Below are 23674 nucleotides of genomic sequence, written 5' to 3' on the forward strand. Positions count from 1 at the left end.
ATCAGTTATTTACCAGAGGAGCTATAACAGAAGAGTCTCTATCATTTTGCCTATTGGCAACAAACCTGGCCTGGAAAATTCCAGTCATTCCAGTCAGCAGCCCTGGAAGATGTCACTCACCCCGTCAAATCAGGTGTACAATTCCAGACCTTCGCTGATTCAAGCGATGGCCTTAATTGGGTGTTTGCATTATGAAATGAGACTGAAACAAAACATTTTATCTGGTGTTTCACAGTGATCAGAAGAAAAAATATTTCTCTTCAAAATTACTCACCAGAAGCACAAAAATAAGTAATGGGAAATTATCTGCATTCCTCTAAAAGAAACGTCACTAAAGCTGTTGCTAAATCTGTCATGCATTTGCTTATTTAACAAAGATCTGTGGAGTGTATATGATATGCCAGGCACTGTGCTGAGCACGGGAGCACAGCTATAAGCGAGAATAGATATGGTCCCTGTCCTCAAGGATCAGTAAAAATTGCTACAAAACTTTGCTCACATGAATCATTTTTAGAGACAAACACAAATGTATTTACAGCTGAACTTTATATCTGTACATCGCTTTTCTATTTCTCCAAAATTATTTCCTTCTGTGCTTGGTAGCCCATAAAAGTGATTAGAAAACAGTAAAGTTTGGGATGCCTGAGTGGCTCAGTCAGTAAAGTATCTGATTCTTGATCTCAGCTCAGGTCTCGATCTCAGGGTCATGAGTTCAAGCCCCACATTGGGCTCAGGCATGGAGCCTACTTTAAAAAAAAGAGAGAAAGAGAGAAAACAGTAAAATTTGAAGAAAGGGCACTGTTCAGTTTTCCTAAAGCCCCAGAATCTTAACATGAAGTTCCTTGAGCTTCTCCTATGAGAGAGCCTGAGGAGAGACCCCATCAGAATTTTTAGTGGCACTTATGGTTAACAGACATTAACACAACTAAGCAAGCTCCCAATTGTCAAATGGCTGTTGAGACCTAAGTTCTACCTTTAGATGCACTGGCTGGAAGGCTAGCCCGATACTTAGATCATGTAACCTGTGATCTTCTCTCACTAAGTAAAATCAAATAGATGTTGTATAGTATTGACTTTCTGCCCTGTGTTCTGCTCTTCAAGTTCTTTTGGATGCATTCCATGGCGCCGGGGCTCCTTGATCCTTGTAAAATCTTCAGCTACTCTGCGCTCCAGAGAGAGGAGCAAGGGGATGGTGGTATTCACAGCTGTGCCAGTTTTCCCTGTTGGCTGAACTTTTACAGGCTGAGCCAGTTACCCCTATAGTCTCACATGATGTGCCCAGAACAAACCAAATGTTATTCCGTGAGTGAAACTTGACTCACCTGTGCACACTTGCTCTACACAGGAGAGAAAGTACACAGAGGAACTAGCCCTCCTTGAATTAATGCCATGGATGCGTAGTCTCAGTGGGTCAAGGTTTGAAGATTCCACACAGTTCTAAAAGTTAAATCAAGGCATCCACTCAATGTTTCTCAAAGTATGATTGTAGACTACATTCATTTATCACAGGTACTTTAAATTGCACGTTCCTGGGAAGCTGGCGGAATCAGAATATCTGGGGCTTAGCACCCAAGAACCCCATTTCAGACGAGCTCCTGGAAGCACCACAGGATGTTTGAACTGGGCAGAGGATGCTAAAATGGCATAGCAATTCTGTGCACTAGGGTAGACGTTCCTAAATTTTGTTGCAAGTTGAAATCACTAAGGATCTTTTAAAAATACCGATGTCTGGCTCCCACCTCCAGAGATTGGGATTTGATACATCAAACACCTTGGGCATCAGGAATTTTAAAAGCACCCGCCCCCCGCCCCCGGCCATTCTAACATGCAGCAGAATTTAGGAAGCACTGTACCAGAGCATAGAGCACTTCTATTAACTCTTCCAACCTCACCTGCAAATCACCTCGGGTCTATCCACTCAGGGCAAATGAAATTCTGGGCCACCCGGACAAGTGAGGGTTAAGAGCACTGATTTGGGGGGTGTTATTTCCTGTGTGTCATGTGTAGAAGGCAGTGAGCTACCAGGGGACAGGGATATGGCTGAGTAGAGATGTTTTACTCATATCAGGAAAAGAGAGAAGGTTCTCTGTCTCTTGTCAGCATTGCTATCCTAGAAACTGATTTTACTCAACCATATCCTATTTCAAGCTTTTCAAACTGTGGGTTGTAACTCATTATTGGGTTCTTAAGTCATTTTAATGGCTTCAACCGGCATTTTTAATGGAATGGAATGGAATAGAATAGAACGGAACCGATCAGAAAATATCAGAGAGCCCACCAGCTGGAAGAACCAATCATTGTTTGGGAACCCCATGCATCTTACTGTGGATCATGGTTTAAAAAAAAAAAAAAAGTCTGACATACTGCCCTGCACAGAGCTGTCACAATGTGATGCCATCTCTCTCCCCCTTACCTCCCTTTGATTTTTCTAGTTGACAGGATTTCTAAACCTCTACCATTGAGTTTAAACGAGAGCTATAGTTGAATCGTTCATTTCGGAAGTACAGTAGAGAGATGAAATTGAGCCAGGCACATTGCAATCTTCCTGAAAAAGTCATCTCTCTGAGAGCGGCTCAGATGCTGAATGTACAACTTTCTCTTTCAGAAAGAACTGGCAATGAACCCATTCTGCCTTCAAGTTTTGAGATGCCAAGCTTTCAGTTCCTCTGCTAATAGAGTCTCATTTGCACACTCTGCTTTAAAAGCAAAAGACATCTGCCTCAGCTTCAACTGAGGCTAAATAGACCAACTGTACAGCAGATGAAAATCTTTTAAAGACTGCAATATTGTTTATCAGCGGACTTAATTAGGCCTTTGGCTTGAGGGCAATAACATTTTGCCTTAAAGTAGGAGGTCCTACTCCATCAAATTACAATCCAAGTTGCAAGTAAAAACGTGTGTGTGTGTGTGTGTGTGTGTATGTGTGTGTGTGTTTTACTCTGATTTGAAATATTAAGGTTTCTTGGGATAAGTATGAAAATTGCTGAGCAGAGCTGAACTGGCCAGAAAGCCAGAAGGAAGAGAGAGGAGTGAAGCTCTGGGCAGATGTTAACAGCAAGATAAAACAGCAATGTCAGGGTTGTGGATAGGGCCCGAGGGAGCATGGCATGGAGACTGACAGGTCAAGGTCACAGGGTCGTGTGAGGACCAGCCCAATTGACAGTGCTACCAAACTGTGGCAGATCAGTATCTGCAGATCACACAATCCTAGAGATGAGAGTAATGACAGCATTCTGAAAAAGATCACTGGTCTCCGGTTACAGTGGCCTGAGGTACTGATAAAGGTAACATTCCATTTCATAACAAAAGTTCTTTCAATTGATTTGACCAACAATTTATAGATTTCCTTGTAATCGACCAATGCCTTGATTTCCAAAGACGGGGTTACTTTAGATGAGACGTGTGACCCTGTGGGGAACAGCAAATACCACCGTGCCTGGGCACTCTCGGAGGACGCATCACTGTCTGTTTGTCATCCATCTTCCACGGAGCCTAGCAAAGGACTCTCTGTACCTCGGGGCTGAAAAATTAAAAATCACCAGCTTTCCTTGCTCTGCACGTCCCCTTCCGGTTGGTGGGTGTGCTACCTGGGGGAGAAGCTAACTCTAGCTTTAGTGTCTGCACTGAATAACCCTCACTCTGCTAACAAGCCAAGAAAGAACTTGCAGGAACAAATTGATCCATACTCCTGAATAAAAAATAAGCAGAGGTAAAGTTATTCTTTGGTCAAATGACACAGATTGCAGCCAGTACATAAATGGGGTAATTTTTGAAAATTGCGGTATAAATCCCAAGAATATAACTACTAGCCAATTGATATGAAATGTCTGAGAATAGGTTTCCAGGGAAAGGATGAACCACTGCCACAAATCTTTAAGTACAGAGCCAAGACAGGTCAAGTTTATTAACTTCTTGTAACAAGGTTCAATCATGCTCTGCAAGTCTTTAAAAAGAAAAAAAAAAAAAGCAGAGTATTTGGATCAGGCAGCAACTTTGAGATGCCCTGAGAAACAAGAAGAGAATGATCAGGCTCGTTGTTCTGACATCCAGAGAAAGTCCGGTTCCTCAGGCACGGGCAGAATCCTTCTAAACTAATATAAATAACCTGAGCATTATCTAAAAGGAGTCTCCTGTTGGTAAATATTGGCTTTGTAGTTGATACTCTGTTTACTTCAAACACTGAATAAATAGAATCTTCATTCGGCAGGGCAATAATTTTCAAACCTTGCTGTGTGTCAGAATTTCCGGCAGAGCTTGGTACACATGCGACTGCCTGGACCCAATTAACGTTAAATCACTCAAGAAGATTTCAATGAATGCTGACGCCCAGACTCACTCTAGACCAAATGAATCGGAATCTCTGGGGATAAGCCAAGTTATTTTCTAGAAGTACCCATGTGAGACTCTAACGTGCAGACCTGGGTTGAGAACTCCTGCCCTTCTGAATCTGATTTAGTAGGTGAGGGTGGAGCCTAGCCCTCTCCCCATGTGTGACAGATGTCACAAGTCACTCAGATACCCATGATCAGTGGCCCTTATTCTCAAAAACACTGACCAAGCTCTAGGTATCTCCAAGGCTCTATGAATCAGTAACTCTCAAAATGAGCATGTCTCACTTCTCCTTTGACTCCTTTGACACCTCGGAAATAAAGCTCAGCCTCCATGGTAAGGAAGGGGGATTACTTACAGCGGAATAATCAGATTCATAAATACGATTAACTAGAAAGCAGCCATTAAAAACAATAGTGCTGCTCTGTATATATTAACAAAAAAAGATCTCCAAGATATAACCAAAAAATAGAAACAAATGACAGATATGTATGTAGTATAAAGCCATTTGTGTTCTTAAAAATTAAGCATGTATGATATTTCTCTGGAAAGATACACAGAAAATGGTCATAGTGATTCCTTCAGAGATGGAAACTGTGTGGCTGGGAAAATGAGACTGACTTTTCTTATTAATATTCTTTTGGCCCCTCTGGAATTCTGTACCATTTGAATGACTCAATCAAATTAAAAAAAAAAAAAGTCAAGTGTAAATTGCAAGCTTTTAAAGTACATACTTTAGGGGCGCCTGGGTGGCTCAGTCGTGGGATCCAGCCCTACAATGGGCTCCATGCGTAGTGGGGAGTCTGCTTGAGATTCTTTGTCTCCCTCTCCCTCTGCCCCTAACCCCCCCAAAATATATATAAATAAAAAATAAAGTACATATTTGTATGAACAAACCCTGGTACATAGTAGATATTCAGTAAGTGTTTGTTTATTAAATAAACCTGCTACCTTGTTTCTCCTCTCTTCTTATTCAAATCTCTTCTTTCCTTGGTGTGCAGGTTGGGGGTGGGGTAGATAGCTAAAATTTCATAATGTATTATGCCTTGGCACTTACTGAGTGCTAAGTATGTGCTAAGTGTTATGTTAACCTCTTGACATGTATTCATCATCTCAGGAATTTCTGCAACATCCCTGGGAAGGAGATATTATCATTTCTCTTTTACACCCAGGAAAACTGAAGCTAGAGAGATCACTGCAAGCTCAGGCAAACTGTGTTTTATAGACACGCACACACACAAATAAAGATTTTAAGAAAGAAGGGGGTAAACAGAAGGGGGAATGAACCATGAGAGACTGTGGACTCTGGGAAACAAACTGAGGGCTTTAGAGGGGAGGGGGATGGGGGATTGGGATAGGCCGGTGATGGGTAGTAAGGAGGGCACATATTGCATGGTGCACTGGGTGTTATACGCAAATAATGAGTCATGGAACATTGCATCAAAAACTGGGGATGTACTGTATGGTGACTAATATAACAAAATAAAAATTATTTAAAAAATTATACTTTTAAGATATGCTTTGGGCACTATGAAGATCGTACGCTCTTTGCCCTTCCAAAGGGTCTTGGCAGGAGAAATCTTTATGTATGACATTCCTATAACATAAGGTAACAGAGAGCACTGTCGGGGAGCTTCGAAGGGGAGAAATCCCAGGGGAGGGAGAAGACAGGCATCAAGGAAGGCTTCACAGAAGGGGACCTGGCTGATCAGGACTGTGAAGGGAGCGAGCGGTCAGGAGGAAAAGCGTGCTTTATATGTTAACGGCTTTTATTCTTTTAATCCTAACATTTCTAAGTATTCTTACTCCCAATTTTAGATGAACAAACCAGAACCTAAAGAGGAAACCTTCCCCAGATGTTCTAGTCCACATTTAATGTCAACTTACTTCCTACTGGCCATCTCTACGAGGGATTACCAACATGCCTTGCCTTATACATTATTGTTAGATAGCTTGCGTGTGCATGCACACACGCATGTGTGTGTGCACTCACACATACACATTCCTTATGTCTAATACAAATATAAACTACTTGAGGCAAGAACCTTCATTTTATGCATTTTTAATATCCCCCCATTGTATGCTCGCGTAGTAACCATGAAAATATTTATGGTAATGTATTAGTGCTAAACTAATTCTGCATAATTGCGCTGTTTTTATTTTGTGCTAAAGGTTTTATGACAGCAGATGAAAGAAGATTATTTGACCATCTCAAATCTCCTCATCTGAAATACTGGGTTCCATTCATCTGGTTTGGAAATCTTGCAGCTAAAGCCCGAAAGGAAGGTAGAATCAGAGACAGTGTTGATCTGCAATCATTGATGACTGTAAGTACATCACAAACCATCAGTATAAGATGCTAATCAGAGACCAACAGGGATTTGGATATAACAGGTCAGACCAGGACGAGTCTGCTTTGTTCTGGTTCCAAAGGAACCAGAAAGACTGGGCTAGTATCAGAACCCTCGACATGCAGGACAGGAATAATACACAGGTTTTAAGTCACATTGATTCGTGGTGGTAGCTTAGAAACTGTCTAAACAGAATTAGGCTTTGTAATAGGCTCTGTGCTGCCACGAGTTCTGAATGACCTGGCGCCTACGTGGCATATTTACCATTCCTGGCTCCAGGATATTAGAATAAAATTTGGAGTAAAAATAAACCTGCCCAGTCGGTTCCCCCAAACTGGAATTTCCTGAGGTTAAGCCAACTTTTCAGATACGCCAGGAAACAAAATGATGTTTTCATTAAATGAAATAACCCCAAGTTCATCTGAGAAACAAATTAATGGAAGGGCTAGATAGACATGTATCATGACAATCTCCTGCCTGAATTAGGCCAAAAGGAATGAATGATATAAAAATAACTCCCAAATTAACACAAACTCTTCTTCCCAGCCTTATATAATAACTTATGCATGATAAAGGAATATTCGATGGATTCGAGTCCTTCCTGCTCCAAACCGAGATATTTTCTATCAATATAAGTGTTGTAAAGTCCTCATTTGGGGGAGGGGGTGCAGGATGTACCTCTTTTTTTCTAAAATCTATAGTAAGCATGTTTTCAAAAGAGGGAAACCAACAAAAAAATTCTGCCCTCCACAGAAATTAACCAAATGGATAGAAATGACTTATTTAAATACTAACCCCCACCTTTCCACCACCACTTTGGGCCAATAAACATGTTGGAAATTATGGATTCAACAGAGTAGGGGATGGTTCTATAAAGTCCTGATTTAATATTTTTTTAAATGTCCAACTGTAGTCGTCCTTTTTGCCTCATGGAATGATGTTGATTGTCATATTCAGAATTTTCCTTTTGGAGTCGCCTTCAGAACCAATTACCAGCCTTACAAAGTCAGCCTCATCCTTTTACAAACATATTCATAAAAGCCATGGCCACATTATGAATCTCAGGAAATATTTATTGCCACACCCATCATTTTAGTGAACTGTGTTTTATTTGTTTCTGGCTTAGGAAATGAACAGATATCGCTCTTGGTGCAGCCTCTTATTTGGCTATGACTGGGTTGGGATTCCACTCGTCTACACCCAGGTATCAAACATTTGGCACGTGGTTTTTCCTTGCTCCTTGCCGCGGGTGCCTGGCGCGGGGCTCTCACTCAGGCTTCTCTCCACTGCAGGTTGTCACGCTGGCTGTCTACACCTTCTTCTTCGCCTGCCTGATTGGACGCCAGTTTTTGGATCCCACCAAAGGCTACGCGGGGCATGACTTAGACCTTTACATTCCAATCTTCACTCTCCTCCAGTTCTTCTTCTATGCGGGATGGCTCAAGGTAGCCCACAGTCTCCGTGCTTGAGACCTGCTCTGTAATCCCTGTCATGTTCTACACTCTACACACCGGTCCTTTACTGAGTTGCTCGTTCATGAGCCCTTCAGAGGGAGATTTAATATTTAATCACCCAGAGGTGTTATTACTTTTAAAGTAGGGATTCAAGACATGTGGTGAGTACCGTATTACAGCAATCTGAAGCGAAGAGATGACAAGAATACTCTTTTATGGCTACTGATTTTTTAAGTCTCTGTGTGCTCCCATCAGGATTATAGTAATGTAATTAAAGAACTGTAACTGCCTTGAAATTTTATGCCACAATAGGCAACTAGGCAGAAAAAGGGAGTAGATAAGAAGCCTTGTGTATCAGACTTAAGCATTAGTATTGTATTATTATCTTGGTTCGGCTAGACTCCGTAGTTAACTGTGACTCTCGGAAATTCCACTAGCTGTCCCACATTAACTGCATCCCATTTTCAAAACCAGAACTGAGCCTCAGAAAATGATTCATCAGAATCAAAACCAGAAATATCAGGATATGACGACATTCAGTTTGCCAGGAAATTAAAAACAGGTCAGAGCCGTGAGAAGGACTTGTCCTGCCATTAGTGCAGAATTGCATTTGTTCCCCCCCACCCCCCCACCCCCCACCGTGGACGCATGCATTAACACCCCAGCCTGAGTCTTCCAGCTCTTCTGTGAACTTCCAAAAGAGAAGTGCACACACAAAGGCAATGGCTCCATTAAGTTAATTGAAATCTAATGACAGTTTGAAGATGACTTGAATAAAATCGAATTGTCCAATGTTTGACCTTCCAGCCAGCCACACGCTGCGTGCAGTGAGGCGGCCTTCCCGGCTGTGGCAAAATTTTCCCCGCCAGTGCCTTTATTTTCATTGGTTTGAATCTCAACCAGGAAAAATAAATATGTTGGCATTTCAAGAAGTAAAGGTGTGTCCTTTATAAATGGCAAAAATATTTTCAGCCGGGTGACAGTGATTCTTAATTATTTTTCCCCATTTAAGAGAGAGAAAGAGCAAGAGAAACAAACGAATAGCTCTCGTCTCCCATTAGAGAAAAAAGCAGACTCTAGTCTTATAAGCAGAAAATCCCCAGGCTGGCCCAAATGCTCGATCATTCTAGTCTTTTATTGTTCTGTCCCCTGAGTTATGCTGAGCTTTTCATTCTTTGCTTGGTGTTCATGTGAGGTGTCTGACCAGCCTGTACGGAACCATGAGCAGTTCCTACCTTCCGAAATGCTCTCTAAAACATTACCATTCTGTTACTTTATAAAATACTTTTAAAGGCAAAATATGAAAAAACAATCTTTTTTTTTTTAAGATTTTATTTATTTATTTGACAGAGATAGAGACAGCCAGCGAGAGAGGGAACACAAGCAGGGGGAGTGGGAGAGAAAGAAGCAGGCTCATAGCAGAGGAGCCTGATGTGGGGCTCGATCCCATGACGCCGGGATCACGCCCTGAGCCGAAGACAGACGCTTAACGACTGCGCCACCCAGGCGCCCCTGAAAACACAATCTTATCTCCTTTAAGAGACAGACAACCCTAAAAGAAGTGTTTTCCCACCCAATGGATTATATCTCAATTTCTAAGCAGCTGTTTTATCTTGCCCATCCTAACATTTATAAATCTTTTCAAAGTGTAAAAGAACCTATCTTAACCTTATAAACAGTATATTACTCAGTTATTTGCTGGAAATGGAGCTTCTAAGAAAGTAAGATAATCAATTCAGACACCTAAGTATCATTTGGGTGGGTAAATGTAGACTCTAATACTATATAAGGGATTGAGACCATAAAAGTGAAATTCTGAATGTAACAAAAATATTTTTAGGGCCTATCCAGTGGCCCATTTAAGGAAAACCCTGGGCAAGAAAGGGTGGATAGCCCCCTGGAAGTTGCAGTAAAGGACTTTGACATGGATCTTGCTGTGAGGCTGGCTGATTCTGGGCACAGGCCCCGCCCAGTTTTGTCCCTTAGGATAAGAGTTGTGCCCCTCCAAGCCGATGGTTCTCAGCTCCAGCCAGGCACTAACATCTCCTGGAGCTTCACTCAGTACTGATAGCTCAGCTCAACCTCACACCCCTTAAATCAGAATCTCTGAAGGGGGGACCCAGGCATCAAGTTCCTTTAAAGCTCCCCAGGAGCTTCATCCAAGGTTGAGAAGAGGTGCTCTAAGTGGTTAGTGGTGAGACTTAAATCCTAAAACTTAAGTAGGTAGATTTTCTACCAAATAGTCTGAGAACATAGAAACTCAGCTAATCAATGGTGCCTTTATTTTATATACTTGTTTTTCTCATTTATGCCCAATGTAAAATTTTTCTCTCTCTCTTTCTCTCTCTCTCACACACACATCTAGATAATAAAAATCAAAGGGATTATTTTTTTTTAAGATTTATTTATTTATTTGAGGGAGAGAGGGAGAGTTCGAGCAGGGGGAGGAGCAGAAGGAAAGGGAGAGAGAATCCCAAGCAGACTTCACACTGAGCGCAGAGCCCCATGTGGGGCTCTATCTCACGATCCCAAGATCATGACTTGAGACGAAACCAAGAGTCGATGCTTAACCAACTGAGTTGCCCAGGCGCCCCTCAAAGGGATTATTTAAAAAGGAGATAAATAGGTGAGTCATATTTGGCATATAAATCTCTCATCAAGGCTCTTCAATTCTGAAACATGATAAGATCATTTCATATTGATCAACTATTAGAAAATATGTGAAAAAAAATGCGTTAAGGAGCTACCTAAACTTTTCCCAGGGGGAAAGCTGACATACCAGGTAAAGGCAAATCCTTTAGAGTAAAACAAAGTGTGACAAATTTCAGCTTTATGACTCACTAGCTCTCTGACTCATTCATTTAGCTGTTATATCCAATAATTGTGAAAACTCCTTGTGTTATTTTAATTGTGCTTTAAGTCTTTCTTGGCTGTTTATCTTCCCCATGGTTACATTTTGTCTCATCACCTGGGCTACGTAAATTCCTTAAGATCACAGGCTACATAGCCCTGCAGGTGCCTAGCACAGTGCCTGGCGTCTTGTCAGTGCTCCTTCAACTTTCACTGGCTTGATTTGTACCTGAACATCAATTATTTGGCTCCTAAATGGTACACAGCTTCTCCTGGGGAGGGCCTGCACCTTCCCCAGCTGAACAGACAGATCCACTGGAGAGCAAACCCATGCAGGTGCCTCATTGGTGGTCTGAGAGTGCAGTCTCACTTGTGGATAAATATTGGTGTCTGTGGAATGACCCACTCCCCTCTGGGCTTCATGTTATGAAGGTGGCAAAGGGCATCAGCTTCATCACTGTCAGCCTTCTTAGTTCTTAATCTTCACAAACATCATGATGGACTTACTCTTACATTCTCAACTGCAGGTAGCTGAGCAGCTTATCAACCCATTTGGAGAAGATGATGATGATTTTGAAACCAACTGGTGCATTGACAGAAATCTGCAGGTGAGAGGAGCTTCTCTTTCCTGTACAAACATTAGTAATGAATCACTTGTGATGTTTCAAATCTGAACAGACTCTGAATGCAGGCCCCTGAACTTCAGAACTTTAGCCACAGATGAAAGAGATTTGGCTTTTCAGTATGTTGTCTCACGTCCTTCCAGAACCTCACAGGTCCTGGGTCTCCGTTGCTGTGAAGTTTAGTCCCTTTTAAATAGAATATCAAGCCAATTTTTTTGGTAAGTTTCTTTATTAGCTTCCCACAGCCTCTTCCATCTTACTGCAGAGTAATATTTTCATCCATTCTTTCATCTGTTTTCTGTTGCCACCCACGTGAGGTTAGCAAGAAGATAAAATGGCAACCAGACATGATCTGGTGTGAGGTGAGTTCCCGAATTCATGTGATGTAGGAGCCTGCTGTCAGATTTCCACACAGCTGGATACTGGGCACGCGGGCCACACTGACCTGTGTCTCAAATCTGCCTGAACTAAACCAAATGGACCCCAGGACCCTGACCCCAAAGCATTATGCCAGAGAGGTTTTTCATGAAGAACCAGCATGAGAGAATTTTCCTCTCTAGCAGGACTCTCCTCAGACCATTCTCTTCCTCACAGGCTAGAAAAGAATTTCAACTTGTCTACTTGCTTCAGGCTCTTACTCAGCTCCTAAATACGCTCAAATGTTTCACCATAGATCACTGTTGGTTCACAAAATGGCCTGAACATGAAGGGCCAACAGAGAGGGAAGAAAGGCCACTTCAGATTGGTAGGTGGCAGGTTGACTAAGCAAGGGGACTGACAGACCAGGCTTGGCTTGGGTGGCCACAAGACAAGTAGATCCCCAAGCCCACCTGCCAGAATCTTCAAAGTTTATATAGAGGCCTTAACTGGGTTCAGCCACACTTTCAGTCCAGATGGTCTCAACCACACTTTCCTCTGTCAAGGCTGTGTCCTTGAAATGGCTGCACTGTGGGAACAGTAAGCACAGTGTACATTCCAGTGACAGGGGAGGGGTGGGGGGTGAGGGGCCTCTAATTGTCTGGGTTCAGCTCTCAGGTCAACAGAGGTTACATCCTCTCCGTGACCACCTCCAGCAATCACGCTGTCAGTCTATCAGGGAGGAAGCATAATGGTTAGGCCACTCACTCTTTGTAAAAATTGGATTTGCAGAAGATTAATAATTTATTCATGCATCAGTGTGTCAAAGTCAAGAAGAGAGACCATAGCCCCAAGCAGTATAAACTTGCTGATATACTTTTCCAAACAAACAAACAAAAAATTAGGGTCCATAAGAAATGATATCAAGTATGTTTATGGCATCCACTGAATGGGATATTGAGAATCTTCAACTTCCTGTAACATCTGGAACTATGAGCTTGCTCTCAGGATAGCCATTAGACAACATGGTAACTTTGAACAAAGAAGAAAAAGGTGTCTCTCCTGCCTCCAGGTAAAATGTAGCTAGCTCCATTCTGGGCATGTGGCTTGATAAACCAAGTCTGGGCAGTTTTATAGTCCTACTTAACCCCCATTGCCAAGGGCTCTTGTGCAGTAAACAACATGTACAACTGTGTGGCAGCCCTGGTTACAACAAATATGAGCAATAGATATTTGTATATTTACTCTTTCAGACTGTTCTATCCTCCTGAAAATCCCATCCACCAACTGGAACTTACTCTCTTTCTTTATACAACTCACATCCAAATTACTCTAACAATAAAACAATGATTTTAGGTCTCTCTTTTAGCCGTGGATGAAATGCACATGAGCTTACCTAAGATGAAGAAGGACATTTACTGGGATGATTCTGCTGCTCGACCACCTTATACACTGGCAGCTGCTGACTACTGCATACCCTCATTTCTGGGGTCAACGGTTGAAATGGGGTAAGTGCATTTTTTTAAATCATCAATATTTGGAAAATAACTAGGGCACTGTTCTGATATTTTTATGCCCTGATCTTGAATTTACTTTCATGACAACTCTCAATTATTAATATCTTAGGAGGGTAGCCTTTTCAAATTATCAGATATAACTAATATGCCCAAGAAAATTTTAGAGTAAAGAGACTTTAGTTTCTGAATTAAATGTGGTGCGTGTGTACACACCTGAGTGTGTATTTGGGAGTAATTTGCACTTTACCTTGTTTTTATACCCCAGAAAACTTTTCCAATTGTTATGAAACTATCCTCTTTTTTTCCCTTCCAATTTGAAAAGTAGTTTAATTATTCAATTATACAGTCATTTAATCGACTGTCATAATTAAATGTATTTGTAACAAGTACTAATTGAGTGTATACACGCGCAGGCACTGTGTTAGACTACACAGAGACAAGCAAATCTTAAGGAATGAGATAAGTTTTATCAAAAGTTTTCTCTATGATTTTGATTCAACTATGTTTAATAGACAAGTCAGTCTCTGTTCTGCGGTTTTAACATAACAATCTGTCCCTGTGTACTTAGCTTTAAATAAATGGGCTGAGGCCTGAAGTAAATCATGCACAGTTTTTGAATAATTTTATTAAATCTGATAATGTATTTGATTTTGGAGAAATGTGTGAATGTGGGGGAAGTTTAAGTATACTTGCTGAAAGCAGATGCCACAGTTTCCAAGTAACTTAAAGAGAAGTCTGTGGACAAATTTAGAAAAATAAGAAGAACCCCTCTAAAAAATTGTAGAAAAGGCAAAAACTTCTGCAGGATTTTTCTTATAACTTTTGGCAAAACTGTGTTTGCTAGTCTTTGAGGCTCTCAGCTCTCAGCAGATTTGTGAGGCGAGTTCATGTCCTGTTGTTGCCACCCGGGACTTTCTTTCCTCTCCCCCACAGTATTCAGCGTCCCTCTTTCCCTACCATCAGGCTATCTAGCTTCAACCCTATTCCCACAAGGCTTTACCCTTGGCCAAATGTCTCTTCATCCTGACAAATAATGGTTGGTGGCATTCCTCCTCCAAAGGAGCCTCTGAGGCTGAAAGCCTTTCAAGATCCAAAGGAAAAGATGACAAAGTCAAATTTCAGGAGTTGTGGCAAATAATGAGATGATTTACGAGCCGGGAGATTTGCCTTGTTGTCCTCAAAGCACATGTTAGAGAAGGTTGCATGTTCCAGGGTAGGCCTCTGCTTCTAGAGGCCTGCTGAGCCCCGACTCTCCTGGCCAGGGCTTCCTCCAGCCTGGGGCGCTCATTCCTTCCCACCAGCTGGTTGGTCGGGATCCACGAATAGTCATTTACTGCTGTTCCCACTTCTCAGCGTTTTGTCATTCATTCTGCAGGGGCAATTTCATGGCTTTTGAAAACCTTCTCAATTTTGAAAAATAACATGTTGTTCTGTGAGTTTGTTTTTGGAAAACTCAGTAGGCTTTAACCTTTCCCTTCATTCCCATCACTGATTAATACAAAGTGTCTAAAGATCAAATTTGTAGAGAAAAGAAACCAGCACATTTGATAGGGCCAGGGAATCGTTGTGGTGATGCTGTTTAAACTATTAGCATCGTTGGGCTCCATTCGCCAACCCTCTCGTGCCTAGAGTAACACTGCCCAGTAGAAACATGATGCAAGCCACATATGTAATCGTAAGTGTTTTGGTAGCCAGATAAAAAACGTCAAAATAGACAGGTGAAACTGATTATAACTAACTCGATATTTTATCTCAGGCAAATACCCCGTGCTGTTGTCCCTTTAGTTATTTTTGCAGGATGGTTAAAATAATATTTTTTTGGTCTTAAGATTTTTATCTTGATCTGCATATTCATCCTAATCGTCATAATTTTACATTCTCATGGAAGTGTCCATGTTCTTTAGAAAGTATTAAGGAAAAAAAAGTATTTCTCCTATTTCTAAATATAGAAACTCAGAATTAGGGATTTACAAGACCTCAAAGTAAATATCTACCCCAAACAATTATTGAGAAGATCAAATGAGATTGTAAACATAGAAACAGTCTAGATATAATCATAGAGCATTGACAGTATTGACTTGTATAAATCTCTCATTTGTGGATGTCAAAGTGAGGTATAGAAAGAGTAAACAAGTCTAAGCTATTATTTGTATTAAGCTAGTTCTGGGAAATTAAGGACAGAAAATAAAATGCTTCAGAGAAAACTAGGAGATACGATGTTTAAGCATGCAGCAAGGTTTTTAGCTGTCAGAGAGAATTCCTGTAATTAAGACGGGCTGTTTGCTAGCAGATGGAACAGGCACAAGCAAAGGCCAGAGTCTGTCAGGGGAGGCATTTAACTGGACTCCTCTAGAACCAGTTGATCAAAGAAAAATTAGGCAAAAGCTTACTTGATCTTAATTTTCTGTATGAATGAGGACCATTCAAGGGGAGCCTCACAACCAGGAAAAGTCGCTACAAGAATGCAGGCTTTTGGAGAATTCGAAGAACTGCCCTCTTGATCCATCACTGCTGATTCCTTCCAGGACTGTGATATTAGACAAGTTGTTTCTGGTTGCCTGTGATAGAAAACCAACCCCAGCTAACTTAAGCAAAAAGGGGTTTCTTGGGTCACATCTAGAGACTGGCCTCGCTTTGAGTGTAGCTGGCTCCAGAGGCTCAAAGAATGTCACCAGGACTCACTATTGCCCTGTCTTTCTGTTCCCACTTTTCTCTCCACTGGCTCAGGTTTCAGGCAGGCTCTCCCCTCCTGACGGCAAAATGGCAAGACAGCAGCCAGAAGCTTTAGGCCTATGACCTATTTTCTGAGCAAATCCTACGGAAGGAGTATCTCTCTTCTCCAACTCTTACAACTAAAGTACCAAATTAATTGGCTGGGCTTGGCTAACATGCCCATTCTTGAACCAATCACTATCAACAAGAAGACATGATGTTTTAATAAGCCAAGGCTTGTTCATGTGTCCATCTTTGGACCAAGGGGTGTGGTCAGCCCCAACCAACCATATGGACCACATAATGTCTTAAGAAAATTAGGGTGGTATTAGCAGGAAAGGGTGAATTGTTTGCTAGGCTGACAAAAGCAATAGGTGTCCTCTGAAATCACAAAAGATAATTCCCTAAGCATTGTATTGTTCACTCACCAAATACAAGGTCAGTATCAATAGAGCCATCTGACTGAGGCTCAGGGAAAAGGGAAGGTAAAAGTAAGGATTATTGTAGCACAGATGATTTTATTGATGATGACTGAGCTAATGAGCCCTTTGCATTAGAATAAAGACCAGGTGTCAAAATAGTATGGATGCAAACATTTCAGACAAGTGTTTGCTGCTTGATGTGCATATAAAATCCTTTCCTGGATGAGTACATTTTTTATTTTCTTATTCTATTGAGGACGCATGTTCCCAGTTCCCTTATCTTTTTCATATCAATGTTTCAAGCTTATGATCACAATTCCCATGACCCAGAAATTCTAAAAATCAAGGCGATGCCCTTCAATAACTGAGCAAAAGTACTATCCAGGGGCAACCTGAGAAATTACTCTGTTTCATATTTCATTCACACTCGGCACACTGCTCATTTCCACATAAAAAGGAAATTCCTTAGAGACAATTCCTCTCTTCTCTATATTCAGGAACACGTTCAAAATATTGCCCTATTTTCTACACATTTACCAAATGTACATTAGTGAAATAAAGTAAGTTTTTCCCCCATTTTTTATGTTAAGTACAAATTTAAAATATCATGTTTTTCCTTGTATCTTCACATATGCAATGAACTCATCCAATTATTCCAGGCAAAATATGCTTTCAGGGCCTGGTATGTGGTAGCTTCTATACCAAATGCTAGGCAGAGGCAGAAAACCAAAACCAAAACCAAATAAATACCTCTTAAGATCACAGACATAATGAAGAGACAGTTTATAATACAATGTGGTAAACACAGCAATAGAGGAATGCTCACCCAGCCCAGTGAATCAGACAAAGCTCCTTAAGATGAGGAGTCTAATGTGCATCTTTAAGAATAAATTAGGAGCTAGCACAGATAGGAGTAAGGGGATTCAGCACAGGGTAAATTCCAAGCCAATATAAGCAAAAGCAGCAAGGAATGATAGTGTACTTCAAGTAACAGGGGTTTTTTTGTTTTTAATTTCAGCTTTATTGAAGTATAGTTGACATATAAAATTATAAGATATTTAAAGTATACATGGCAGTGATCTGCTGTTTTAATTAAGGCATCTTGTCATTGTCTTTGCCGTGGGGACACTGTTAACCAAGACGAAGAGAACACACACAAGCAGCCATATGAACAGCTGTCCATCAGACACACGAAAAGAAAACACGGCCCAAGCCCTGAAATGCAAAAGGGTCTTCTTTGGGCACTACTAAACACTTATGTCTAATAAACCAAGCTTTACCACAACAAACCTAGAATGCTTAAACTCATGCCAGCATTGCTGAAAATAAATTTCTTTTTAAAACAAACAAAAAATAAGATCCAGGCCTAGCCTACCACAGCTAGCTGGAGGTAGAATGCTTTTCACATTATACCACCATGAGTCTCTCCAAAATCCTTATTGTTTTTTAAATACCTGGGATTTTCCATTAGTGCAAATTTATAAGTCTCCGAGGAATGGAACACAGGGAAATGAAAAGACCCAAATTCTCCTAACTCCCTTGAATCCTGTCTTGAAAATCAAAACCACCAAGAATCCCTTAAAGGCGCTGGAAAAACCCTGATGAAATATCTATCCATAACAGCTGAAAGATTCCAAATGCTGGAGAAGAGGGGCTGTAGCTGCTTACAAAATGGGTCACTCAAGTGTGTACACGTGGGACTGTGCTCGCTCTCACTGTCCTGCTGATGTAGACGCATGCTCTCAGCCTGGGAACCTTGAACTGCTGGCTGCAGCGCCATTTAAAGAACACTGCTTTACTGGGCTTTCAGCCAGGATTCAAATATGTCACCACTTCCTCACATTTAGAGCGAGAATGGGTCTATGAAGTCAGTTCAGGACATTAGAAAAGAAGAGAAATATACAAATGTTTGTAAGAGTTCCTTCTAGTTCCGAGCTGAGGGATTTATTTAAGATTTATTTGGTAGTGTTAAACAGTAACCACTTACCCGGAAAGAATGACTTTTACTTATCTATCTTTATTCCAAAGGTTCTAAGAATATGTAGAGATAATACAATTATCTTTTTGCAATTATACATATATACTTAACGTGCACAAAGCATTAGGATTGCACAGTATAGCAGAAGTATTTTTAGTGATACTAGCTGAAATATACCAAAATATGCATTTAATGAGCAAATAGTTTATTAAATTATGGTTAAATATACTTCTAGATGGATGTTTTAGTCAGTAATCCTTTCTTAGCTAACTATATTCAAATATTTTAGCTTTACAAAAAAAATACAGTCTGATATATACTATTGCATGCTTGGTTATAAACTACCAAAAATATCTCCATTTCTGAATCACTAACTTCAACAAAAATGTATTCTTGGAACATTGATCTTCACTTAATGTACCAGAAAGGAAGGAGAGATGGAACCTCCCAAGGAGATGGCATTAAGTTTGTAATTTTAGAACTTTCTCAGGGATTCTTTCATATGCCGACATGGGTTTACCCTAGGCACTCAGTTTTCACCTTCTAAAAGATATAAGAGGTATAGATGACTTAATTTCCTTTTCTAGCAAAACTCTCATAGAATACAACAGTGTGGAAACGTGGGGGACTGTAAGTGAACCCCACTTTGGGCCACAATTTATTTTTGAGTCAGTCAGCAGAGGCCAAGTGAGCATAACCGGAGGGTAACATGAGGCTACGTATGCCTGTTCTTTTACCAGATTTGCCATAGTCCTTGGTCCAAACTAGCAGAGAGGCAAGAGAGAGGTAGCTGGAGGGTCACCAGCTCTGTGTGCACCTCTCTGGGCTAAGCAAATCTCCTACGATGCTCCACTTCTGGACTCTGTCCCCCAGCAAGGGAGTTGGGAGGAGCGCTGCTGGGTGGATACAACTTTCTGTCTGCTGGGTTTTCCTCACAGTGCTTGGCCCCACAGCTCCCAGCTCAGTATGAGAGTTACCTTTCCCATCTCACAAATCCTGGGCTACTGCTTTGACAAGATTCTGCAGCGCAGAAGGTTATAAATAACAGCCTTCGCCTCCAATGGGTTTGAAGAGTGCATTTTGCTTTGCCATGAATAAATGGTCCTCCGCACGTGCTCCTGCTGCCCTGATAGATTTTCAGGCAAATTATCAGCTCCCTCCGAGGCAGCTGCCTGACTTCGAGTAACACCAGCAATTAGAAAACAATCAATCTGATGTGAGAAGTAGAACTCATCCTATTAGATATCAATTTCCTAAATTCCTCATTAAAATTCTGCTAAAATGACCTAAATTCATTGAATTTAAGTTGTCAAAATACCATTTTAATTGTGGCACAACAAGAAAAAAAAACGGCAACCATGTGAGGTGACAATGTTGGCTAACCTTATTGTGGCAAACATTCCACGATACACACGTGTATCAAATCATCACATCGTACACATTAAACTTCAGAATGTTCTATGTCAGTTATATATCAATAAACCTGGAGGGATGATTTAAAAAAAAAGTGGCCCAGAGAAAAAAAGGCAAGCATCATCCACTTTTACCCTTCAACCTTTTGAAGCTCTATGTTTACCTATCATTACATGAGAAAGGGGTTGCTTTGTAAAAAGCTTGCTCCAAAAAAAATGCATTAAATCTCTCAAGTCATCAGGGCTGTTTCGGTCTTGCCATATCAGACACAACCCAAGAATTCTGAAAGTCGCCGCCGTCTCCAGCAGTCCTGTCCCCTGCCTCTTATTATGGCAACAGGAGGTGACAAGTGTTCTTCGGCACTCTGACCAGCTCAAGCAGCTTCTTGAGAGCCCTTAACTAAATCACTGCTGCTCATGCCCTCAGATATCTGTCACTGGCAAGGGAGACTGTGGGGCTGATGGTGTTGTCGGTGCTCAACATATATTGTGAAAATGTGGTTTGTTGGTCTTTTTTAACAGCTGAGATTGAAATAAGAACACATCCAATCCTGGTGCCAGTGTGACCTGTAGAAATAATGCATGCTCTCCCTCCTAGGCTCGGCTAGCACCAACTAGCCTGACTGGCTTAACGTAACCTATTCTTGGTGCCCCACCTCCCCTTCTCTACCCCTTCAAAAAGAGCCCAACAGTTGGCATAACCTTCCTTATTCTCAATTCTTCTGTACTGATGATTTGCCCTGTGCAATCCATGTTTACTACAGGATTTGGCCATGTCTGCAAGTGGTACGAAAACCACCTGATAAGCCCCATCGTCCTTCTCCGGAAGAATGCAGTTTCTCCCATCCCCATGCTTCCTCTCCCTACATTCAGTGCCCTCGTCCATGAAATGACTGCTAGAGTTTTCCCTTCTAAGGTGTTCATTGTCAGTTGGCAGCTCCAAGATGTAGTGACACTTTTAAAATATACTCTTGGAGGAGAAAAGGGAGTAACCTTCGGGCAGACGCTACCCTTCAACCAGGTGCGAGAAGTCAACGATGACTTAGAAGTCAACGATGACTTGGAAGTCACCTCTGAAAGTCTGCCAGTCGCTGACAGAGTCCTTTTCATATCATCTACTCCTCAAAGCTTTTCCATATCTATTACTCCTTTTGAACTCCCAAACAGCCTGTGAGGCAGGTAGAGTACTGTTGTCCTCGTGTATCAAGTATGATACTGAGTCACAGAAAGGTTCAGTGGCTCTCCTAAGGTCACACAGCTGGTTAGAGTCAGCCCAGGCAGCAGAAATCCTGGCTTTGCAAGCTCCCAAAATAAATCATTTTCCTCACCACAGAGGCAATTCTCAAATTCCATCTTCTGGACACTAATGGCTGCATGGCACTTTCCATGAATGTCCTCCTAGCTCTAATTACCTGCCTATCTAAGTCCAAGCGAATTCCAGAATGTAAGACCTTTTTCAACTGACCTTCTCTAATGTAAAGCAATATAATGTTTCTGCTATCATTGTTTTGAGGCATTTTAAGTGGTGCTATATTTGGGCCTCAGGATTGTACTAACCCTTCACTAAAGGTACACTTTAAAAACCAAATAAGGAGGAGAAGAAAGTCTAAAAGGACCTAAAAGGTACATCCAAACCTCCCAACTGGGAAATGAAAAACCTTTAATGTTTTCTATTCTGTGTACTCTAAGTTTTAAACCATTTTGTTCTTAGACCATGATTTCTGCCATCATATTGGGAACCATGACTTTGGGAGAAAGGAGATGGGGATCTCGTGCTGGCAGTGAAACGTTCGCTCACGGAAACATTTGGATGATAGGTCATTTGGTTCATCATGCAGGGGAGTCTCACTACTGCTCTTTGATAGCATAAACACCCAGAGGGCCTCCTTCACCACATCAGTCCCCCAAATCACAGGCCACTGAGTGTTCTTCCAAAGACCCACTAATGGGTCCTTCTGACTAACAGCATGGAAAGTTCCCATGTATGTTTCTCATCCAAAGCATTTCTAGATGACAACATTCATCAATGTTGCTTTCCATGTAGCTTTTCCAGCTTGCACACTACTACCAAACAGCACACGATCTAGTTATGCTCTCCATTCGCGGAGTCCAGAGCTGCCCGCTGCTTCTGCGGTAAAGTCCAAATCCCTTCACCTAGTATGTGAGACTCCTCAACACAATCCAAGGCTGTCTTTTCAGCTGTATGCCTGACACTCTTCTGTGCTTGATACAACACAAGTATCTCCCATTCCTTACAAACACCCTAGAGTTTCCCCTGTGTTATTTGCTCAAGTCACTTCTTCCCCTTGGAATACTCTGTCTCTTCTCTGCTCATTCGATTCCTACTAGATGTCAAATGTCAGCTCGAAAACTTACTTGGCCCCAAATGTAGCTATTTATATACAAACCTACTCCCTCCTTTTAAATGATGGGTACGGTACTTATACAGCCGATTCATTCATAGCCTGTGCTCAATAGATTGAGTTGAGTAAGTGAATAAATCTCATGTGTCCACACCACAGTCTCCTGAGGCAGGAAGGTACAGTGGGGTCTCGTTGGCAGCCATGCCTGGTGTCAGCTGGTGAATCAGTATTGATTGAGCAAGAGCACTGCCCTTTGTGCAGTTTGTTCTTCGCAACTGGTTTGTTTTTCTCTAATTTGTGACATAGAACATACACATCCATCACACCAGTGCATAGTTAGAAAATTGCATCCTTAGGATTTACAAAGTTTTGAAGTACTGATAGTATAACCATGTTTCCTGGAAGATGTTATCGTGCTTTCAGGATTGTGTGGTTTAGAGGTAGTCAAGGAAGACAAATCCCAAATAAAAAGTCAAGATCCCAAATGGAGGACAGAGGCTCACCTATAAAGGGGGATCGCCAGCTCCACCTGAGATTCACAGCGTGGCGATCTGAGCAAATGACCGCACTGTCACTCCTCCAGTGCCCTCCGTAACCGAGTGCAGTCCTGAAGTGTGACTGCAGATCTGACCTCATGAAATCCACCAAGCCGGGCGGCCAAGGCCGCGGAGGCATGAGTCTGCGTTTCTCAAGTCCGTGTAACAGAATCAGACCATGCACAGCCGGGGGTGCTGGCCAGAGGCTATCTGGTAGCCAAGGGCCCTGCTGGGGCTTTAGAATAACAGCACGAGGTTGTAATCGGACACCATCCAAGGACATTTACCCAGTTAATCATCTCGATCAGCCATCTTTTATTCATAAACACGGAGGAACGTTTTTGCTGCTCACTTTGCCCTTTCAGGTTACATCAATATCGTGCTTTTCCAGCTTTCTCCTTTGGATCACAGAAAGTGCACCTGGCACTGTGTAGGCATCTTGTTCCCATGGATGTCCACACGAATCCTGGACCCGGGCGGATTGGGCATGGTGGCTCCCAGAGCCCGTGTGAGCATTTGCAGTTTAAGGGCGAGGTTTAAGTAGCTCTTCTTCGAACCTCAGTAAGACCATACACGCACCATGTACTCTGAGGCCAGACTAGGCCTTATTACCCCAGAGCCCTCACTGTCATCCCAATTATCCATTTTATTTCGGCCTTGAAGGAGATGATTCAAAGGGTAGGGTTATTTATTTTATGTCTCAAATGTTGAAAATTCAACATTATCGAATCAATCAAGCTTCAGCACTGGGGAGCCCAGCCACATTTCGA

The 23674-nt window shown here is 41.7% G+C and overlaps 2 protein-coding genes across 2 annotated transcripts in view; one reads left to right on the top strand and one right to left on the bottom strand.

The window, feature by feature from the left end:
• The window catches only part of RAB3IP (RAB3A interacting protein), a 132456-nt gene that overhangs the window by 83467 nt on the left and 25315 nt on the right, over positions 1–23674 (bottom strand). The window lies entirely within an intron of this gene.
• BEST3 (bestrophin 3) overlaps positions 1–23674 on the top strand; it is a 36302-nt gene that overhangs the window by 8079 nt on the left and 4549 nt on the right. The window contains exons 5-9 of the mRNA XM_045789598.2: positions 6502–6656; positions 7807–7884; positions 7973–8125; positions 11512–11592; positions 13321–13472. Of these exons, the coding sequence (XP_045645554.2) occupies positions 6502–6656; positions 7807–7884; positions 7973–8125; positions 11512–11592; positions 13321–13472 (619 nt within the window). The remainder of the gene's footprint in view (positions 1–6501; positions 6657–7806; positions 7885–7972; positions 8126–11511; positions 11593–13320; positions 13473–23674) is intronic.

This window comes from Ursus americanus, chromosome 17 (assembly GCF_024610735.1).
Source record: "Ursus americanus isolate L20-20 chromosome 17, mUrsAme1.1.p, whole genome shotgun sequence".
NCBI lineage: Eukaryota > Metazoa > Chordata > Mammalia > Carnivora > Ursidae > Ursus > Ursus americanus.